Source organism: Aquila chrysaetos, chromosome 23, assembly GCF_900496995.4.
Source record: "Aquila chrysaetos chrysaetos chromosome 23, bAquChr1.4, whole genome shotgun sequence".
In the NCBI taxonomy this organism is placed as follows: Eukaryota; Metazoa; Chordata; class Aves; order Accipitriformes; family Accipitridae; genus Aquila; species Aquila chrysaetos.
Window position 1 is genome coordinate 8,780,193 of NC_044026.1, and position 19,063 is coordinate 8,799,255.

The window sequence follows — 19,063 nt, forward strand, 5'->3', positions numbered from 1 at the left end:
TGCAGCTCCCTACTTTCCGGACTGGAGCTAGCCTGTCTTAGAGCGGGCTTAAGTACCTCTGCATAGCACTGCACCCTCGCAGCTGGTGATGCCCCTTCTTGATCACCACGGACTTGATTTAACCTGGCTGAAACAACGGTGAAGGTGCCTAACAAAACTCCACCCTGCCTGTCCTCCGTGACCCGCTAGCAAGCAGGACTGCCTCCTTCAGCAAAACCAGCCTACGCGCGGTAGTGCTTCAGCACGGAAGATCACAGACCCTCCTAGGTCAAACTCTACAGCGGACACCATGCACCAGCTCTTTGCCACAAAATCATTCCTCACAAACAAGCAGCAGCTTTTCTTCAGACGTTGAACAGCCTGATAGAAGGCCATGAACGGCCAAATGCTAGCTGCTCCAAGTGAAGGGCTGATTTACTATTAATGCCAGACTGGGAAGTCACTTTGCAATATGGATGGTCATTTATTTATTGTTTTATCATGACACATAAAATGCTATGGCTGCAACATCAAAATATGGTGTCACTTATAAAATACCAGTATTATTAATGCGGTGGTAAGATACCATTAACATTTACAGAGAGGTGTATAATAATTCGATAGTCTTGCCTAACGGTTTGCTCCAGTGACAAAACACCCTGGCAAGCTGATGATGGATGGAATACAGTGCCTATTTATTATCATGGTTTTTCCTCCTTGATTACTGAATGGCCTATAATGATATCAATAATTGTTGCTGAATCTAATCCTTTTGCATACGGTAGATAGGTCCTTTACTTTTACAGTATGTGTCAGAATAAAAGAGAAGCATCTGAAAAACAAAGAGACGGCATTTCCTTACAAAATGAGATGAAAAAATAAAACAATATACATGGAAATTTCAAGTGTTTCTTTTTATATTTAAAGCTCTTATTTCAATATACTGTATTTAAACATTCTTAAATAATCATTCTGTACCTTTGATTTTCTGTTTCATCTTTGGAAACAAACAGAGTAATCTCACTATAAACGTGTGCAAATAGAAAATATATAAATATATTTAAAGCCCATGTCATAAAAAGGTGGTCTCGGAATTGTCACTTTTACAATAATCAGCTGGGGTCCCTTTCGTTTTGTCCTGCAAGTTATTTGAGCTCTGTTCTTCTAAGCCTTTGAAGTCCACATGCAAAGAAGAGCCAAGCACACCCCTACTGTCCTGTGTTTCATTTTGTAAACTGCTGGATGACACCTGTAAAACAGTCCCAATGCGACTGAACAGCGGAGTTGATGTGATCCACTTCAACAAACTGAAGTCTGCTTGGTCGACTGCTGAGCTCCATGGGAATGTTGCTCCCACAGGCAACGACTCCATCTCTGAAGTGCCGTGTCTAACTTCATGAAATCCTGTGGACCTTTCCAGACTACTTGCTGATGAGGGGAGTTTGTTTTCCCCATACAACACAGCACCCTCGGGAGAGGCAGCCACTGTCTGATCTGTTGTATGTTCTGCCTTTGGGTGCTCTTGGAAAAGTGACTCACTTGTCTGAGGAGGTGTTGGCAAAGGTGTGCTTTGGTTACAAGCCTTATAGCAATCACTAGCATTTGAGCCAGGGCTTGGTGAGAAGCTGTCTGCAAAGGATTGTGTCTGACGTATTGTTTCCTTTACATTCAACTTGGTCAGAAGCTGGGTGCGATTCTGTGGGGATAGTTTACTCAACTGGCGTCCAAGCTGCAGCTGGGTTGGGAATAGTGTTCCCTGAAGGGTTCTGTACAGAAATCTGCAAGAGGAGAATGTGCACGTGAAAAGAACTGAAAGAAGGAAGTAGCCAAGATATTATTAAGAGAAAATATCCAAGACAAAAGTACAACACAGAAAAATAAGAGAGTTTTATGTGCCTTTCTTATGTTTGACACAAGAAAGCTTGCAGAGGAAAAGCTCTGAATGCTGTGCTAATATTTTGATTAATAACAAGCAGCGTAGTAGATCTGCAGCTTTAGCCAGTGATCCACCTTGTGATTACACATGGTCTTTCAGTCTTCCTGATGAGGAATCAAAGGCAACGGGGATCAATCTGCAGAGCAGGCCTCTTACATCCATAATAGGCAAGTAAGTCCGCAATACACTATCAGAATTTCTGTACTGTGCATGCTATGGGAGGATGGGTTGAATCTGGAAGCATCACAGAAAACCTCACAGGGTAGCAAATATCTGCACGGCCATGAGGTTTGACCAACAGTCTACAATCATCCCTCTCCTGTGGTCTATGGCCAGGACCTGTGGTCTGTTCCTGTGGTCAGGAGCACAGAAGAGGTTAGGCAACCTGACTTCATATAATTAGCTGCTGAAAAAAATTGACTTGGCTGGTAAGGCAAAAAGAAAGAGGGAGAGTGGAAAAAAAAAAATGCTTCTTGCCCTCCCAGCCATAGGCATAAAGTGCTTTCATATATGAGAAAAGACATGAGAGAAGATAGAATACCTGGGCAGCAATGCAACGACTGGTGATATAATGCAAGTGAAATAGAACACAGGGTCTCCCATCAGCCTTTCCATAGTCCAGTAGGGATTGGATGGAGGATGGCATACTGGGCAGGAAGCATTGTAAACCAGAGCCACAAAGAAAAATAAAAGGATACTGAAGATGCAAGACGACCAGTGGAGAAAAGTCTAAAACAGAAAACCAACAAAAGAATAATGACTCTTTATATTCTGAGAAATTTGTTGTGATTCTGAATTAAAACTTCTTAATTTCTGGAGCCAAATCCATGCACGGCAAAGAGTTTGGAGCCTTGTATTTTCAAAAATTCTTATTATAGATACAACACTACAAAGCTGTTAGCAGATCACAGTTTAAAACCTTTTTCATGTTTGCTTAAAATGCTTGCTAAATACAGAATGTGCTGAGGAAACGAAACAACCATCTTCTGATTTTGAAGAATGGCACTAAGAAAAGAATTACGTGTATACCAACAAGTTTCTATGTAGGCTGGGGTACCTTACCCAAGTTTTGGTTTCAATAGCCAAATGTAGCATGATGGTGAAAAGAGCTATTGTGGTGATGGGAGTTCCCCAGGAGAAGATATCCACATCCGAATCATAGTAAGTCTGTAAAGAAGGAGACAGACTTTAGCCAAAGCTGTGCTGCCAGTTCTCTTCAAAATGCTTGAAATAGAATGGCTTAAACTAAACACTTACGAAATAGGGGATGAAGAAGCAAACCAGGCTTTGATACATAGCATCAATCATGTTCATCCAAAACATGTGTGGTTGGTACTCCTGTGGCATAAAAAAAAAAAACAATCAAGAAAATCAGAGCCTAATGAAAATGCTATTTGCTGGGATAGGTATTTTGAGGGGGATATTCCAACGGGCGCTTTTAAGGGCTTTTGCAAATAGCTTCACAGCTTTGCCCATCAGTTAGATACCCTCGGGGACGAAGTATGAAGAGTCCACCTGCAAGTCACTCTGTTCTGGGAGGACACTTCTACTGCTTGTTTTTTTTTTTTCCTGGCAGAGGGTGTAATTTGAATCTGACACTCAGGTCAGCAAACATTTGTGAAGGTGCCCGGCTTTGCGCACTACAGTTAGACCACTGATTTCGGGAGGAGCAACCTGAGGTGTAAGTACATGAGTAAATGGGTTTTACATCACGTACATACAAGCACAGGGTAGTTATTCACAAGAGAGAAAACAGAAAATGCACACATACTTAGAAAAGAAGATCCACGACAATGACATTTAGCAGTAATTCATGCAGCAATGTATGCTATGATATAAATACGTATATAAAACATACATATATACACACACATATATCTCTGGGTGTGCACAAAATTGCTTGCTAAGAAACAATATTAAACTAACATTTTGGTTTAAAGAAATATACAACTGCAGGGGTATGGATGGTCATATAAAAGACCTAGATATAATGAAAAACAGAGTTTGTAAATGGCAAAATATTTATTTAATTTTGGGATAGAGGCTACATCTCCAACCACTGGGTTCATCAGGGCTCCCTTCCTCTATGGAGAATATCACTGCAGCCTAAAAATGGGAATTGAAAGCTGCCTAGAAAGAATTATGGTGTTCTTTGGCCTACTGAAATAACATGTGGTTAAGCACTGGAACAGGTTGCTCAGAGGGACTGTGGAATGTCCACTGTTGGAGACATTCAAAACTGGACTAGATAAAGACTTGAGCAACCTCATCTAGCTTTGAAGCTGTTTTGACCAGGCGTCTGGATCAGATGGCCTCCAGAGCCATCTAAATTATTCTATAATTCTGTAGACTTTGAATCGGTGATACCTTTTTGAAAGAGAGCCTACCTGAAGCAGGATTTTTGGCAAGTTTTTAAAAATGCCTTTTTAGGTAACTATTCAGAGAATACGCTCACTAGATTTCAAACAAACTTAGAATGGTCCCTGGGCTTGCCTATGAGAAATAATTGAGCTGCGAACCCAGGAGACTTCTCTCCTCAGTTTGCCAGCTGAAGACAGGCAGACACAACTTCCCAATAAGCTTAAGCCATTACAAGGTTTTTACCACCTTAAAAATGTGCAAGAAAGGAAGGCATTAATGTTACAGATCTTTAAAGTCGAACAGAAGAAATACAGCAAAATGGAAAAAACCAGCTGGGTGAAAAAGAGAATTTGGACTAAAGCACTAAAAATAAGTTGCACTGAAATTCTCCTTTCGTCTTTCCAGGACAGTGTCTAGCAACGTCACTAGATGTGTGGGGTACCAAATGCAGGTGTACAGCTAGAGGCAAAAACCACTCACTGTCTCCTCCTAGAGGGCACAATGTCAAATACTTTTGAGAGAGGCCTTTGCCTTGGAAGCAATGTCTCAATATGGATAGTTCTGCCAAGCAGAAAGATTTTCCCACAGTCCACTGTAGGTGTAATTACCAGAAATGGTTTGGCTCGAATCCCTCCTGCAATTCCTTCTGTTTTCACTGTACAATTCAAGCAGACGGGGCCAAGGTGTTTTCAATAGACATTTCAGCTGAATCTGTCATCTGCTGGTGACTATCTCCCTCAAAGTCCAAGTCTATCGACCTCCATGCTTACTCCTAAAGCCATCTTTCTCTTCTGCCTGTTTGTAAAGGGCTGGGACCTGAAGTTTTGAGTACATACTATGAGGTTATTCTGTGAAAGTCTGCACTAGTCGACAAGGTATAATCTGCTTTACTTTTGTGGTTATTTGTGAGCCTGGACCATGAGGGAGGAGTTCAGCTTAGGCTGACTTAAAGCATTCAGCTTCTCTCCTGTTACATAGTTCAAAATACAGCTGGGTGGGGTTTTTTTGTTTGTTTGTTTTAAATGTACTTTTGGCATTTAATACTTTGACTCAGATGAGAAATATCACGAAATAATAATAGTGACTTCTCAGACTGTTTTTATCAGTCATCCACCCTTCAGGAGCAGGGTTGGTTTTCAGCTGAAACTAAAGATGTGTAGGAAAAAAATTACAAAAAGCAAGAAGTTTTTACCTCCATATTCTGTCCGCTTTTATAAAGCTGAGGTACAGTAATTAGCACTTCAGCTGGCACATCCTTATCCAGCACACCAGTAATCAGTTGTGGAAGAGAAGAGAAGAGTAAATTAAAGAAGATGAGATACCACTGATCAACCATCGATGAGCCAGAGAACCCGCAGTAAAACTGGTACCAGAAGAGAAGGGCCACAAACATCTGAAACAGACCAAGCAATGCTGTAAATATGAAAAGATAAGCAGGATCATCATCCCATTGTGTTCTGAAACCATTCTGCTTCCAGTTCTGTAAGGACTTGTCTATGAATGCTAAACATGTGAGCAATCCTTCTAAGGATACCTAGTCTTTAACTCGCTGTTCCTGATGCCCGGACCACTTAGCTAAGCTGCAAACATTTGGCACACCTGCAAGTCTTTGTGCTGCTGGAACCTCAGACCTCAGGTGTCAGGGATGACTTCACACAGAATTAACTCTCAGTTCAAGTGAAACCCTGAGGTGCAATTTAACTAACTGTAAAAAGCTCTCCCAACCATCCTTGACCTCTAGGTATACGAGTACTTGCATTACTATCATAAGAATAAGCATTTCCACAATAATGTCCTCTGCTGGCTTGAGATGTTTTGGGAGGCTCTGCTGGTCTACAATAGGTAAATGCACAACTTTTTTGCAAGACCAACATGAGACTAGCAGCAGCAAGGGAAGCGAAACTGTAAGGTCTAGCCAAGTTGTCTTTACTAGTCTATCTCTGCGCTTTGAAATTCAGCAAATTAGCAGTGTTCTAAAGATTCCTCAGTCTCCCTTACACTTCAGCTGTATAAAGAAATCAGCTGCATACACAGCTGCAGTGGGATTGTTCACGTAGTTGGGTTGGAATCACCCAAAAAGGAACAAACCACACAACTCGTTTCTTCTACAGTCTCTGCAGCATGGAGAATCCAGAGGTTCTTAGGGCTCAGGAGAGGTGCTGATCTCACCTGGCGAGGGGGGATTTGAGGCCTAGAAGAAGATGGGCAGCTTCCTAGGGAAGGAAATATATTCCCAGGCTTGGTCCTCCTAAAATCGCAATTTGTATTATTCTTTGTAAAGTGATTAACGCTAAACAGAAGGCGGCCAGAAAAACCTTGGCAACTGTCCTTCTAGGGTTTTCCCCATTTTAACCACAAAGAAGGGAAATGAGGTGACCTCTCCTTTCACTTTCTCTTCTTTTTGTATTCTGTTCTCAAAAGCTTTCAGTCAGCTGGAGTATGTTAACCCTTCATCATTTTTAGATGTACAGTGGAAATACAGATCTGTTCTATCTGTATGCCAAAATGTGGTTGAAATTTAAACATAGGAGAACAAAAAAGCTATGGTCTGCTTAGTGAAAACTGCTACAAGGAGAGTAAGCCTATCTTGTGAAGGGGAATTGCCACAGAATAAGGGGGTCAGTCCTGCTGTATATAAATGTATACATATATGTGTATATATATAGATGTATTGTGTATATATGTTCAGGCAATGTTTGCAGTCTATGTTGAAGTGGCTTGTATATCAGCAGCAACATACGTCTCGCTGTTTGTAAGCCCATGCTATAAACCAACCTATTAAAAGTTAAATGGTAGTATTTTTTTAAGGATCACCTCTAGAAATGTTTCTGTAAATACATTTCAGGAAAAATATCTTCCTCTGGCCAAAACAAGACTGAGTTACCAGAGCTTACCCTCTTCAGTACAGTTGGCTGGGAGATGGCAGTTTCATTTCAAAACTGAAGAGATTTTGAAATTTATTTCCTTTCCACACCGAAAAAACAACAAAACTTCCTGAGTCTTTTCTCAAAATGGAATTGCAATAATTATGTGAATTTAGACACTTTTCTCTCACTCATTTGAAATAAACAAAATCCAGCTAATCCTGGACCTAAGAAATTGTCCTCTCTAGAGCCTTGCTATAATTCACCTATCTTGGAAACAGTCTGGCTCTGACAAAAATGGGTAGTTTGATGGAAATACAGTCAGCTGAAAATTTTCCTACCACCTCAAGTATGGGTCTCAGCAGTGCTGTCAAAGCAAGCTGTACAAATAAATGACATTTCAGTAACCAAGCTTAAATCAGACTTTTTTCCCCTGAAATTTTATTTGGATTAAACAAGTGTTTAATTTAATTTCAAATATAATGCCCCCTCTTGCTTCTGTGAATTACCCCCCTGAAGAAGTAAAACCAAACTTACATAAAAATTGTATTAGATTTTAAATAAAAAAGGTTTCCTTTTTTTCCCCCCGACGAGACTGTTTTATGAATGTGGCCCCAGACAGAATTCCTCAGCGAATGAAGTATATGTCAAAAAATGTCCAGTGCTGTCTTGCAGAGATAATGCATAAAGGGGAAGAAGCAGTGCATGCTTGTGCAGGTAGAATTTTGTTTACATGAAATCCCTTTTTCATCAAGCTCCGATATTTCCACTCATGTTTTAGTTGATATTTTACTTGTATTCTTATTATCTCCACCAAGCCAAACATCTTCTTCGATAAGTCATCTGAATTTACAAATGGCTTCTGCAGCAATTTGGAGTTTAGACTTTGAGTTAGAGAGGTTCTAGTGGAGAATGGAAAATTTCATAATATGAGCAAATGAGGAAAAAAACACTTGAGGAAACAGAAAACTTACAGAACATCTGCAGGGTAGCTATCTTGACTCTCCGCAGAGAATCATCTAGAACAGTCTCCTTGCAAAAGGATCAGGTGCTCACATCTTTCATTTTTGAATATTCTTTCCTTAAGGGCAGGCACCGTGTCAGACATATTCGTGTGTATACGCTGGATACCCCACTACAGTTTTAGAGTCAGTAGCAACAAGTATTGCTCAGAAAGCTCTCAAGGCTGCCAAAGCAGAGCCAACACAAAGAGATTTTTTCAGTTATATTCTAGCCTTGAGGCAGCAGCTTCTGAAAATGTCTTACTAAAAATGGCATAAGAAATAATACTCGTAATCAAGGGTAGTTGTACCAAAGGAAATGGAAGATTTTGCAAGAGCTGAACAAAAATGTAGATGTATAAACAACATCTCTGGCTGCTGATTGCTGGAATGTCTTACGTGTATTACTTCATTTTTTTTTATTTATTTTAATATAAGATGGCTCTGCATACACTTCTTGGAAGTTCAGATTCGATACTGTCAAGCCAAAGCATATCTTGGAAACATACAGCACTGGGGGTGGGAGTACAGATGTTCAGCGTCATTCAGGATCCAGCCTGCAAACTCAGGCATTTGAACACCAGCACGTTTCACTGTTGTGCTTCAACAGGTGGTACTCCACTCAGTGCAGCATTATTTAAATCTGCTTGCTATTTCAGGCTCAGGCAGCAGTTCAGACTGTCCAAGTTCCTTCTTTCTTTTGTGTCTGGAAGGGTGCTTGCATGCAGCTTCTGATCAGACCACAGAAGGTATTTTAACATGCTTGTCTTAACACAAAGACGCTTTATTAATTCTTTAGCTCCCTTAGGTATTCCTACGACGTTCAAAATTTTGAGCAAATGATGGTCTTCTCCTGACAAAATACCTACTTTCAGACTGAGATCAGATGGGGATTAGTCAGGCCAAGAGGAATTTGCATTAAAAAGTTGCCACTGATTAAAAACATTGAGGGTTAGATTAAATCTGGAAAGCAACTTTTACAAAATTGAGAGCTACTTTTTTTTCTGATATTGAGGATAAAATCCAGTCCCCTGCTCACAGTTCACACATTGCCCTCTGGAGCAAACAGGGGTCTGAGAGCTTTGGCTCTCCTCTTTTTCCTGCTTCTTCATATCCCTTGCTCCCAAGGTGATTTGTAGGTGTCGCAAGTGAGCACATCTCTGTGCCTGCCAGTGACTCCCACCCAGCTGATGGAATTCTTGGTTGTCTTGTTAGGCAGTTTTCGATTGTATTGGGTTTGTGTGGCAAGGTTTTGGTAGCGGGGGGGGGTTACAGGGGTGGCTTCAGTGAGAAGCTGCTGGAAGCTTCCCCTATGTCCAACAGAGCCAATACCAGCCGGCTCTAAGATGGACCCGCCGCCAGCCAAGGCCGAGCGCATCAGAGATAGTGGTAGTGCCTCTGTGATAACAGATTTAAGAAGGCAAAAAAGTTGCGGGAGACACGGAAACGGCAGCCGGAGAGAGGAGTGAGAACATGTAAGAGAAACAGCCCTGCAGACCCCCAGGTCAGTGCAGAAGGAGGGGGAGGAGATGCTCCAGGCGCCGGAGCAGAGATTCCCCTGCAGCCCGTGGGGAAGACCATGGTGAGGCAGGCTGTCCCCCTGCAGCCCAGGGAGGTCCACGCGGGAGCAGATCTCCACCTGCAGCCCAGGGAGGAGCCCACGCCGGAGCAGGCGGGTGCCCAAAGGAGGCTGTGACCCTGTGGGAAGGACCCACGCTGGAGCAGGCTCCTGGCAGGACCTGCAGACCCATGGAGAGAGGAGCCCACACTGGAGCAGGTTTTCTGGCAGGACTTGTGACCCCGCGGGGGGACCCACGCTGGAGCAGTCTGGGCCTGAAGGACTGCAGCCCATGGGAGGGACCCACGCTGGAGCAGTTCGTGAAGAACTGCAGCCTGTGGGAAGGATTCACACCTTGGAGAAGTTTGTGGAGAACTGCCTCCTGTGGGAGGGACCCCATGCTGGAGCAGGGGAAGAGTGTGATGAGTCTTGCCCCTGAGGAGGATGAAGTGGCAGAGACAATGTGTGATGAACTGACCGTAAACCCCATTCCCCGTCCCCCTGCGCCGCTGTGGGGGGGGGGTAGGTAGAGAATCTGGGAGTGAAGTTGTGCCTGGGAAGAAGGGAGGGGTGGAGGGAAGGTGTTTTGAGATGTGGTTTTATTTCTCATTACCCTACTCTGGTTGATTGGTAATAAATTGAGTTAATTTTCCCAAGTTGAGTCTGTTTTTGCCCGTGATGGTAACTGGTGAGTGATCTCTCCTGTCCTTATTTCAACCCACGAGCCCTTTGTTGTATTTTTCTCTCCCCTGTCCAGCTGAGGTGGGGGAGTGATAGAACAGCTTTGGTGGGCACCTGGCGTTCAGCCAGGGTCAACCCCCCACATCAATCAATAATTTTTGCACTCCAAGATCAATGCAAAGGGCCTTTGTTAGGGCCAAGGAGTCGAGCGGCTACTGGGTCATTGCCCACTACTGGACCAAGTCCCATTTCATACACCAGGGAGGAAATGCAGACCCATAGTTTGTTCTTTACTACGGTGTGCTTCCTTTCTAATGAACTCTTTTGGTTAGCTGGGAGTAAGATGAATGAAGAAAAAACCTTCCCAATCTCTGCATCTGAGACACAGAGAGGACTCAAATTATCTCAGGTGACTAGGGAATATGTACAGTGATTCATAAACAATGACGAGATAGGGTCAGGAAGAGAAAACAACGCTCAACAGCTACTTTGGGCCAATGCTGGATGGCTTTGGCATTAGGCTGCTGTGTCTAGCCAGCTGAATTCTGCAAAACCGCTCTATAAAGAAACTTTTCTTAAGCAGTGCTTGTTATTTCTGTTACCTAATTTGCACATTCAGCAGCACACTGTAGCTGTTATGGAGCAGGTCCTGTATTTCTGCAAATGGCAGCCAGCTGCCTTTCAACTCTGCAAATTTCTTTGCAGCTTATTTATATACCATTTGAAGGCTGACCTAATGCTCACTTAGCACAAAATAAACCCTGGAAACATGTGGTGGCATAAAGCTGCCAAGTCAAACACTTACTGCATTTTTGTAGAAGAAATACAGCACCATGTTGGCGAGTCGGGAATAACACCAGTGGCCATGAACAAGCAAGAGCTTCTCCAAATGCCGGAACCTTGGGATTGCAAAGTCACTTGCCATCACCGCCTTTAATGAAAGAAAAGTTGGCATCATTATTGTAAAGTGTCACTTTCAACACCAACAGTGAATCTAGTCATCTTCTCAACTCATACAGTCAATGGAAATTGTACTGATGAAGAATGAAATCCATTACAGTGAATCTGAAATGCAACAATTGCTGCACTGATTTGGAATACCCGTGAGCAAACCCAGCAGCTTGGCAGAACATGCAAGGTGACCCGGTCCTCGCCCAAAGGAGATTACAGTCTGCGTTCCAGATGGTGACAAGCAGCAGCAAAAAGTGAGAGGTGGGAGAATGGCTGGCAATTGCAGTTGCATGAGCATGAAGGCTCAGGGCCTGCGTGTGAACATCTTGGTGGCTGTAACAGCTTTCTCTGTAAAAACTACAGGGTACTTACAGGGCAAAATGAATTTCCACAGAATAAAATAAGAAAAGCACAATTAAGTGGTTGCATCATAATTACTGGACTTTGAAAGACAAAACAATGAAAAGATTAGTTTTAATTACATTTGCAATCCTGGCTTATAAAGTTTACTGAGCTGCCTGAGATATCAGTATTTTGAGGGATTTTTAAAAACGCATGTTTCCAAAAACTGCCTATGAAAATATCACACTAGATGAGACTCCTCTGGGACTGTGCAGACTGACAAATCACCCAGTTTCTCTCTACTTCTGACTAAAATTCAGGGTACTCTACATCTAGATGAGACCTTCTTGTAAATGATGGTGTTATCACAGTTGTTTCATGGTTTTCCTTATTCTTAGGATCACACTAAGATTTCATTTAATATTATTTTACATTTCCTCTCCTATTTTGGTATCACCTTTCTTCTCACAGTTCAGCAAAAACATGAGGAAAGGTGAAAACCTCCAAAGGAGCACTGTCTTCTTTACACTCTGCAGGGTGTATTTTGGCTGTATTTTAAAATGAGAGACATCTTTCCTTTTAATTTTTCGTAATTCCCTTTCTCGGTAAATCATCAAAAGGGCTCAATTTTCCCAAGTAAGTGCTTGTAGAAGCTATTAAAATAAACTCTAAAACAGTATGCAAGAGAAGGTGTAATAATGTAATTTAAGCAGTGGATGTGTATAAGCACTGGGATATTTTTTAATATGTTGCCACATCCTGGGATTTCTCAGGTACTGAGATATACTTGTTATAACCTCCCTGCACAGGATAGTCTGACTTGTCTTGCAGACATACAGCTACCTTGCAGTTTGAGGGGAATAGGGCTGTGCTATGTCTGCCTTCTTGTCCTCCACCCCATCTCAGACTATTCCAACGTTAAAACAAAACCGTTAGCTTCTTTTCAGCTGTGCTTCTAACATAGTACTTCACAACACATTGTGATAAGTGTAGGGGTTTTTTTCTTTTTTATTCCATTTTGATTACAGTGAGGAACACAGCGAGGAAGATAGTGTTATCCAATTACATTTGCATGTTTATTTCACCTCAAAATATCCCCTTGATTTTCACATTTTTATTTTTTTCCTCCAGCTTTTTCACAGGAAAAAGTGATTCATGCTCCACATGCTTCCACAGAATGTGGAAAGAAAATAAATCAGAAAGTATTGCTGTTTTAGACATCTAAATGCTCAACGCCTTCTGAGTACCTGCATGTGTAAGATTCTGACAGTTGTTTACAGTAGAGAGGCCTGCACGGTTCCTTAGGACCCTGCAGCCAAGGAAGGAATCTATAACCATTTTCCACTCTGTTGAACTTTTATTTAGAAAAAACCCAGGTAGTTTAATGGGTTAATGATCAAATAGCTTTCAGATTTGAATACACCTGCAAAAGCCAGGGGCATTTGAGGACTGGTTATTGGAAGTGTATGAGCTCAACTGAAAGTGGCATAATTGGGAGAGGAGTAAAAAAAGTGCTATAAGCACTATATGCCTGCATTAGGAAAAAAAGTGATCTGAATTAATACATCAATGATAGGAGCTGGTAAATTCATAAGAGATAGTAAGACCTAAGGAGTTTGGGGCAGACTTTTTTGAACTGATAGGCTCGGAGGGGACCCCACAAAAACAGTCTCCTCTGGGCTTGAGCCTGGACTGCCTGCAGAGTGATACTGCAGAAGTTATGCAAAGCTCTCGGAGCCTGGTGAAGGCTGTGGAACAACAAATGCACTCGGTATCAGCTTAATCCAAGACTTCCTTTTCTCCTGCCCTGTCCGGCCATCAAAGTCACACTCATAGGGTCTATGGCTGGGATGCCATATGCACAATAAATAGCTGAATATTTTTGTGGTAGCTTCTTTCCAGTCTAATTTACAGCTGCTAACAGCTTGGAGAAGCATTTTTAACGGATTGCGGGCCTGCAATCTGTCTGTTTGAAGAGCACCGATGGACATCCATTTGCCCTGGAGATTACTTTGACTGAACCCACTGGATGATTACAAGAAGGAGAACAAGTGTAATAGCTCCGCTGGGTCAGGCTGAAGCCCTTCTTCCCTAGTATCCTGCCTCCAACAATGGCCAAGAGAGCATGCCTTCAGAAGAGTATATGAATAAATAAGAAAAACATCTACTGACTTTTCTCCAGAGTACTGTCCTAGCTTCTGGTGATCTGCATGTCAGAACATGCACAAAGTTGACATCTGATTTCATAGCTCAGTTAAATTTTTGTTTCATAAATTTGTGTGTTGACCCAAATAAATTACAGCATTCATGAAATCCCATGGAATAATATTCTATAGCCAACTTGCACACCGTGTGAAGGAGGCCCTTCTTCCCTTTCAAGCAAAACTTCCAGCCAGTGTTGCAAAAAATGCAAGTGGGTCAGAGAACCACGCACCAGTAACTAAGTTAAGGAGCATGCTCATCTGCTCAGGTCCTCAGGATGGAAACACTTCCCATCTTCTCTGAAAAGCTCTTTGACATATACTCAGCTACTCTATTATCTCACACAATCAGTCTGCACCCACCCCAAATACATGGTAGGTTATGAAAACGAGGTATCTTCCTCATTCTCTCTGTCTTACTGCCACGTCTGATGCTAACAATGCAACTGAACTGCACTAGCAGTAGAGTAATAGGTAATACAGTAGGTAATACATCCTATACATATACATCTTCTCTTCCGGGGATGGGAGAAGTTTCTCTTATACAGTCGTAAATACAGTAATGACAGGCTGAACACATCCAAAAGACTACAGGGCAAGTCCCGTTATCTTGCTGTTCCCTGTGGCAGGAAATGGGGAGAAAACCAAGACTTGGAAGAGTGTGTAGAGAGCAAGGGGCTGCAATTTTCTCTTTCTTCACTGTTCTTCTGTCTGAATAGGCTGAGTGAGTGAGATGTGTGGGTGGCTGGGCTAGGGGTCACCACCACACCATGCAAATAAGCTGCATCAGCTGGATGGGCTTGTGCAGCTCCTCCACAGGAGAAGTATACCCAAGCAATCCAGGAGAGAGGAGAATAAAAGCCAGAATAAGGTAAACCTTTATTTCCTAAATAATGCATAGCTGAGCTTTTTTCATCCTTTAAACCAGTATTTAACAAATGACTTCTTAAAACATATTGCTTAGAGGGATCTGATAAGTTGAATTTTCTGAGAAGGTAGCGTGTTTATACTTACCACAGATCTGAGAACAAACACAAGCTCAAACTCAAGTCGAAAGCATCCTTACGACACACAACTGGCACTCCTGAGCACAACTTGCCACTTCTCTTTTATTTGTGTTGGCTATCCAAAGGCAGCTTGGTCAAGCTGACATATGGGAAATACCTGTTTCACCCTTTCACGGCAGTGCTTTTCAGTGAACGAGCAACATTACCTGCATGCCTTCTTGACCAGAGATCCCCACACCAACATCTGCCACTTGGATCATGCTGACATCATTAGCACCATCACCTAAAGATGACAAGACACAGTTGTATTGTCACTAGTAGACCAGGAACAGTTAGCAGCAGCAAAGCAAAGGAAAGCCCGTTGTTACTGAGTGTTGGCTGAGTATAGTAAAGGAGATGTGTACTGAGTGTTGGGTGAGTATAGCAAGGGAGATGTGGGGTAGGGAAGGATCCATCTTTGGAATATAAGGTTCAAAGCTTGGCAAAGCTGCCAAGACATTCATATCTTTGTAGACTTTTTTTATCGGAAAAGTAAAAATAAAACAAACCCCTCTTTTTTAAGAAAGACCTAAAATTCCAACTATCTGGCCTGAAGTGCACAAACGCTAAAACACTGGAAGGCTGAGAATGAGCTTCCCAATACTTCTGCTTCCTGATTAACTCTCTGCCTGCAATCAGGTATGACTAAGAATGAAATGTGCAAGGAGGCCTAAAGCCAAGGAGAATGTCTACAGAGTAAAAAATACAATAAAGTTAAAAAGCAGATGAATTCTTGACTCGGGTTGACCTGTCCGAGATCTTTAATACACCCATCACAGGCAGATTTAACTGGAACGGTTGCACAGTCACCATCCCTTGCTCTGCTTCCAATCGTGACACCACAAATGATAGGTGCCATAGAAAGGATACCAGAATGGGACATGTATCTACTTCTTAACCTCTTAAATTGCAGCCAGAGTGCTAGTGGAAAAGGAAACTGTATTAGCCGACGACAATACACTTGGTTTTAAACTTCAGTGGCTACGGCATACATTCACACCTCACTCCAGTTTCCCTGCTGTTGGCACATATAAGAGCACATATCTGCTTACCTGACAAAGCTGATGTTTTTGTGACTGTGCGACACAACCCCAAGTTAGCTCATGTTGATTAAAAGGGAGGATGTATACAGCTAGGCTTTTAAGGCAGAGCAGGAGCTCGAGTTCAACTCACAGGCTTGAGATGCTCAGAAAGAAATGAAAACACAAGCAGCCCAGTCTCCACTAGTGCTTTTAAGCATTCTGGATAATTCACACTAACCACCCAGACATTTTTGACAACACATGCAAACGATTATGTCCACAGTCAGTCAGCCAAAGATTCAGTACGAGGAAGGCATATTTGAGCTGATATAATATAGTGAGCATGAGCATTACTATAATCAGCACACATTTGGTGATGTGGACGTCACAGGAGTCTGGCAATTATTATATGTACTTAGGGTTTCTCATGGGGTATGCCCAACCCACATGTGTTGCTGCTATGATTAACCAAGACAAGTAGATGAAACTGTGTTTGTGACAAAATATGCTGCAATCATGTCTTGTAATGCAACGTGAGCCTAAACTTGAGATAGGGAAAGAACAGCTGGTTGACTTTTCCTATGTAAAAACCATGCAAACATGGAAGAGGCTGCCAGGTTTAAAACAGGGTGACTGACAAAATCTCCCCTTTGCCAACTAAGCGATTAGCTGGGAAGAAGTGAAAGCAGTGGCACAATGCCAGTCATAAACCCATTCTCTATACTGACAAGGCCAACTCATATCCGCTGTATGGCTGACTTGTGATGAAAAACGCAGAACCTTGAGTTTAAACATGATTGGACGAAACAACACCAAGCACAATGTTGTTCTGTGTAATACAGTGATTGGAAAATGGTGTTCTGCACAGCATCAGCGAGCCCAATTCTTCACAGCTGTGTTCGGACATGCCAAAACCTCATAGCATACCTGGGTCCTGATTACCTAACTTCTGTAGGAAGAAATCCCAAATACTACTCCAGAGTTCTATCTTGGTTTTGAATAAATATGTTAGAGTAAATATGTTAGAGCTGTCCGACACATTTTCAGGCAAAACTGGAAGGCTACTTGAGTTGTCAGGCGGCTGGAAGGGTCCCATTGCAAGTCAAAAAATCAAAATTCTCAAGGCACAGTATATATCAAAGCAGGCTAGTTTAAACTGAGATATTTACCTATTGCCAAGGTCATTGCTTTGAGTTTGTCTCTGACTAGTTTCACTACCATGCTCTTTTGGAGTGGGGTAGAGCGACAACACAGTACTGAACGGCATCGCTTTGCTAGCGCCAGAAATTTATCTTCTAGTGTAGGTTCCAGGGCATAAGCTAGAGTCCTTCCATCAATCACTAGGCCCAAGCTGGAAAGCACAGGCAAAGAGGGTGGATAGAGAGGGGTGAACCCAACAGTCATGTTTCCAGCAGCTTCGTCTATTGTGGTGTTTGAAAATTTAGACTCTACACATTGCAGACACTGTTCCAGCAAGACTGCACATGTCTCCTGAAAAAAAATGCAAAATAAATATTCTTGAGAGAAAAGAACATGTATTCAAACATTTGTGTTTGCTGTATACTTAGGCATAAAGAATATGGGGAATGTGTTACATTTGCTGCACTGTTAAAGTTTTAGTTTCTAATAATCTTTTCTATTTGCTCTAAACACTTAATTCTTGCAGAAGATATGACAGCAATGAGGTCTCAAAAGACTTAAAAATCTAATTCCTCTTTAACACGCAGTATTGTATGCTAAACTAATTTCTTTTAGCTCCTTCTCAGAATAACAGTGCTGGGAAATGATCTAATCAGTATCAGTACCAAGTTAAGTATGGTGATGAACACCATGTACACGCCTACAACTCAGATCAAATAGTTATGCATTGTTAAAGGCCAATTAAAGGTTATTTAAGCTGAATTCTCTCTCTAGCCATACTCAACTGAAAGATGTAATATATGAACTTTTAAAATGAAATGTCGTTAGTCTTACAGCAAAGTATGACAAAAAAGAAAGATCATGGAAAAATCAATTTACCAGTTCAGTTGATACACTCAAGAACGGAAAATGCTGTTATCTTTTCTTCCTTTTCAAAAGAAACTGGAGCTGGATACTGCTGGCCTACCTCTCCTCTGCTGATCTGAAGTCCAATTTTATCAACCCATTAAAGGACTATAGCACTATCAGTCTGGTTCCTTGTATGTTAGACCGTGTCAGTAAACTCTTTGTGACTGCTTGCAACAAGTTGAGCACAGGAAAGATCAGTAATTCAGAAGAATTAGAAAAGGTCTGTTAGGAAGCAAGGCATTACTTTAGATGTGGTTTTCGGACTCTCAGTGTTAGCATCGAAATTTAAGTATTGCTTCTACCGCCAGAGAAAAAGCCACCTGAGAAAACATGAATGACTGCGTTATCTAAATACTACATTTCAGTGGTGTAACATAAAGCACAAATTCTCAATAGGTAATCAATTGTTTTCTTCCTCAACACATGTTTAATAACAGGTTGCTTTTGGAGACCCACTAGTGCCAATAAGCAAAACTAGGGATGTTTTGAGAATGCATACCAAAGAAAGGCATTTATCCTGCTATGGCATATTTTCACTCATGGAGCCCACTACAGACAGTTACATATCTTCAGTAAGTTTATGATACATGACACTATGACTTAGAAGCATGTTTCACTGAAAAGTATTCAAAGACATGTCCTACCTGAAAATTATGGAGGAAGCAGGAAAAGAAGAAACAAAAGAGAGGGAAAGGAAAAAAAAGCCATCAAACATTTAATTGTACAAGTTGAAAATAAAGCAAAGCTAGTTCACAAGTAAACTTGTGTATTGGATCTGCTTACTGGTGATTCAGCATTCAAAGTGATGATTTCTTCATCGTGATCTAGTAGCTTGCAGGCATATGCAATATTAACAGCTGTTTCTTGCTTGTCTCCAGTAAGAACCCAAATCTGCAACCCAGCTTTGCGCAGGTTTGCAATGGTTTCTGGAACACCATCCTGCAAACGGTCTTCAATGCCAGTTACACCTAAGCACATAGAAAAAGCAAAATATTCCACATTAAATGAACACTTAGGGTTCACCTGAAATTGTAAGCTTGGATTTTTCAAAAAAACCCAGAAGTTTTATTGG

At 41.8% G+C, this 19,063-nt stretch overlaps 1 protein-coding gene across 1 annotated transcript in view; it reads right to left on the minus strand.

Moving 5' to 3' along the window:
- Positions 1-443: 443 nt before the first annotated feature.
- LOC115334488 (phospholipid-transporting ATPase VA-like) overlaps positions 444-19,063 on the minus strand; it is a 65,566-nt gene continuing 46,946 nt past the window's right edge. The window contains 9 exon segments of the mRNA XM_029998648.2: positions 444-1,757; positions 2,457-2,644; positions 2,978-3,082; positions 3,173-3,253; positions 5,469-5,669; positions 11,186-11,311; positions 15,088-15,164; positions 17,112-17,433; positions 18,775-18,959. Coding sequence (XP_029854508.1) covers positions 1,052-1,757; positions 2,457-2,644; positions 2,978-3,082; positions 3,173-3,253; positions 5,469-5,669; positions 11,186-11,311; positions 15,088-15,164; positions 17,112-17,433; positions 18,775-18,959 — 1,991 coding nt within the window. The 3' untranslated portion in view covers positions 444-1,051.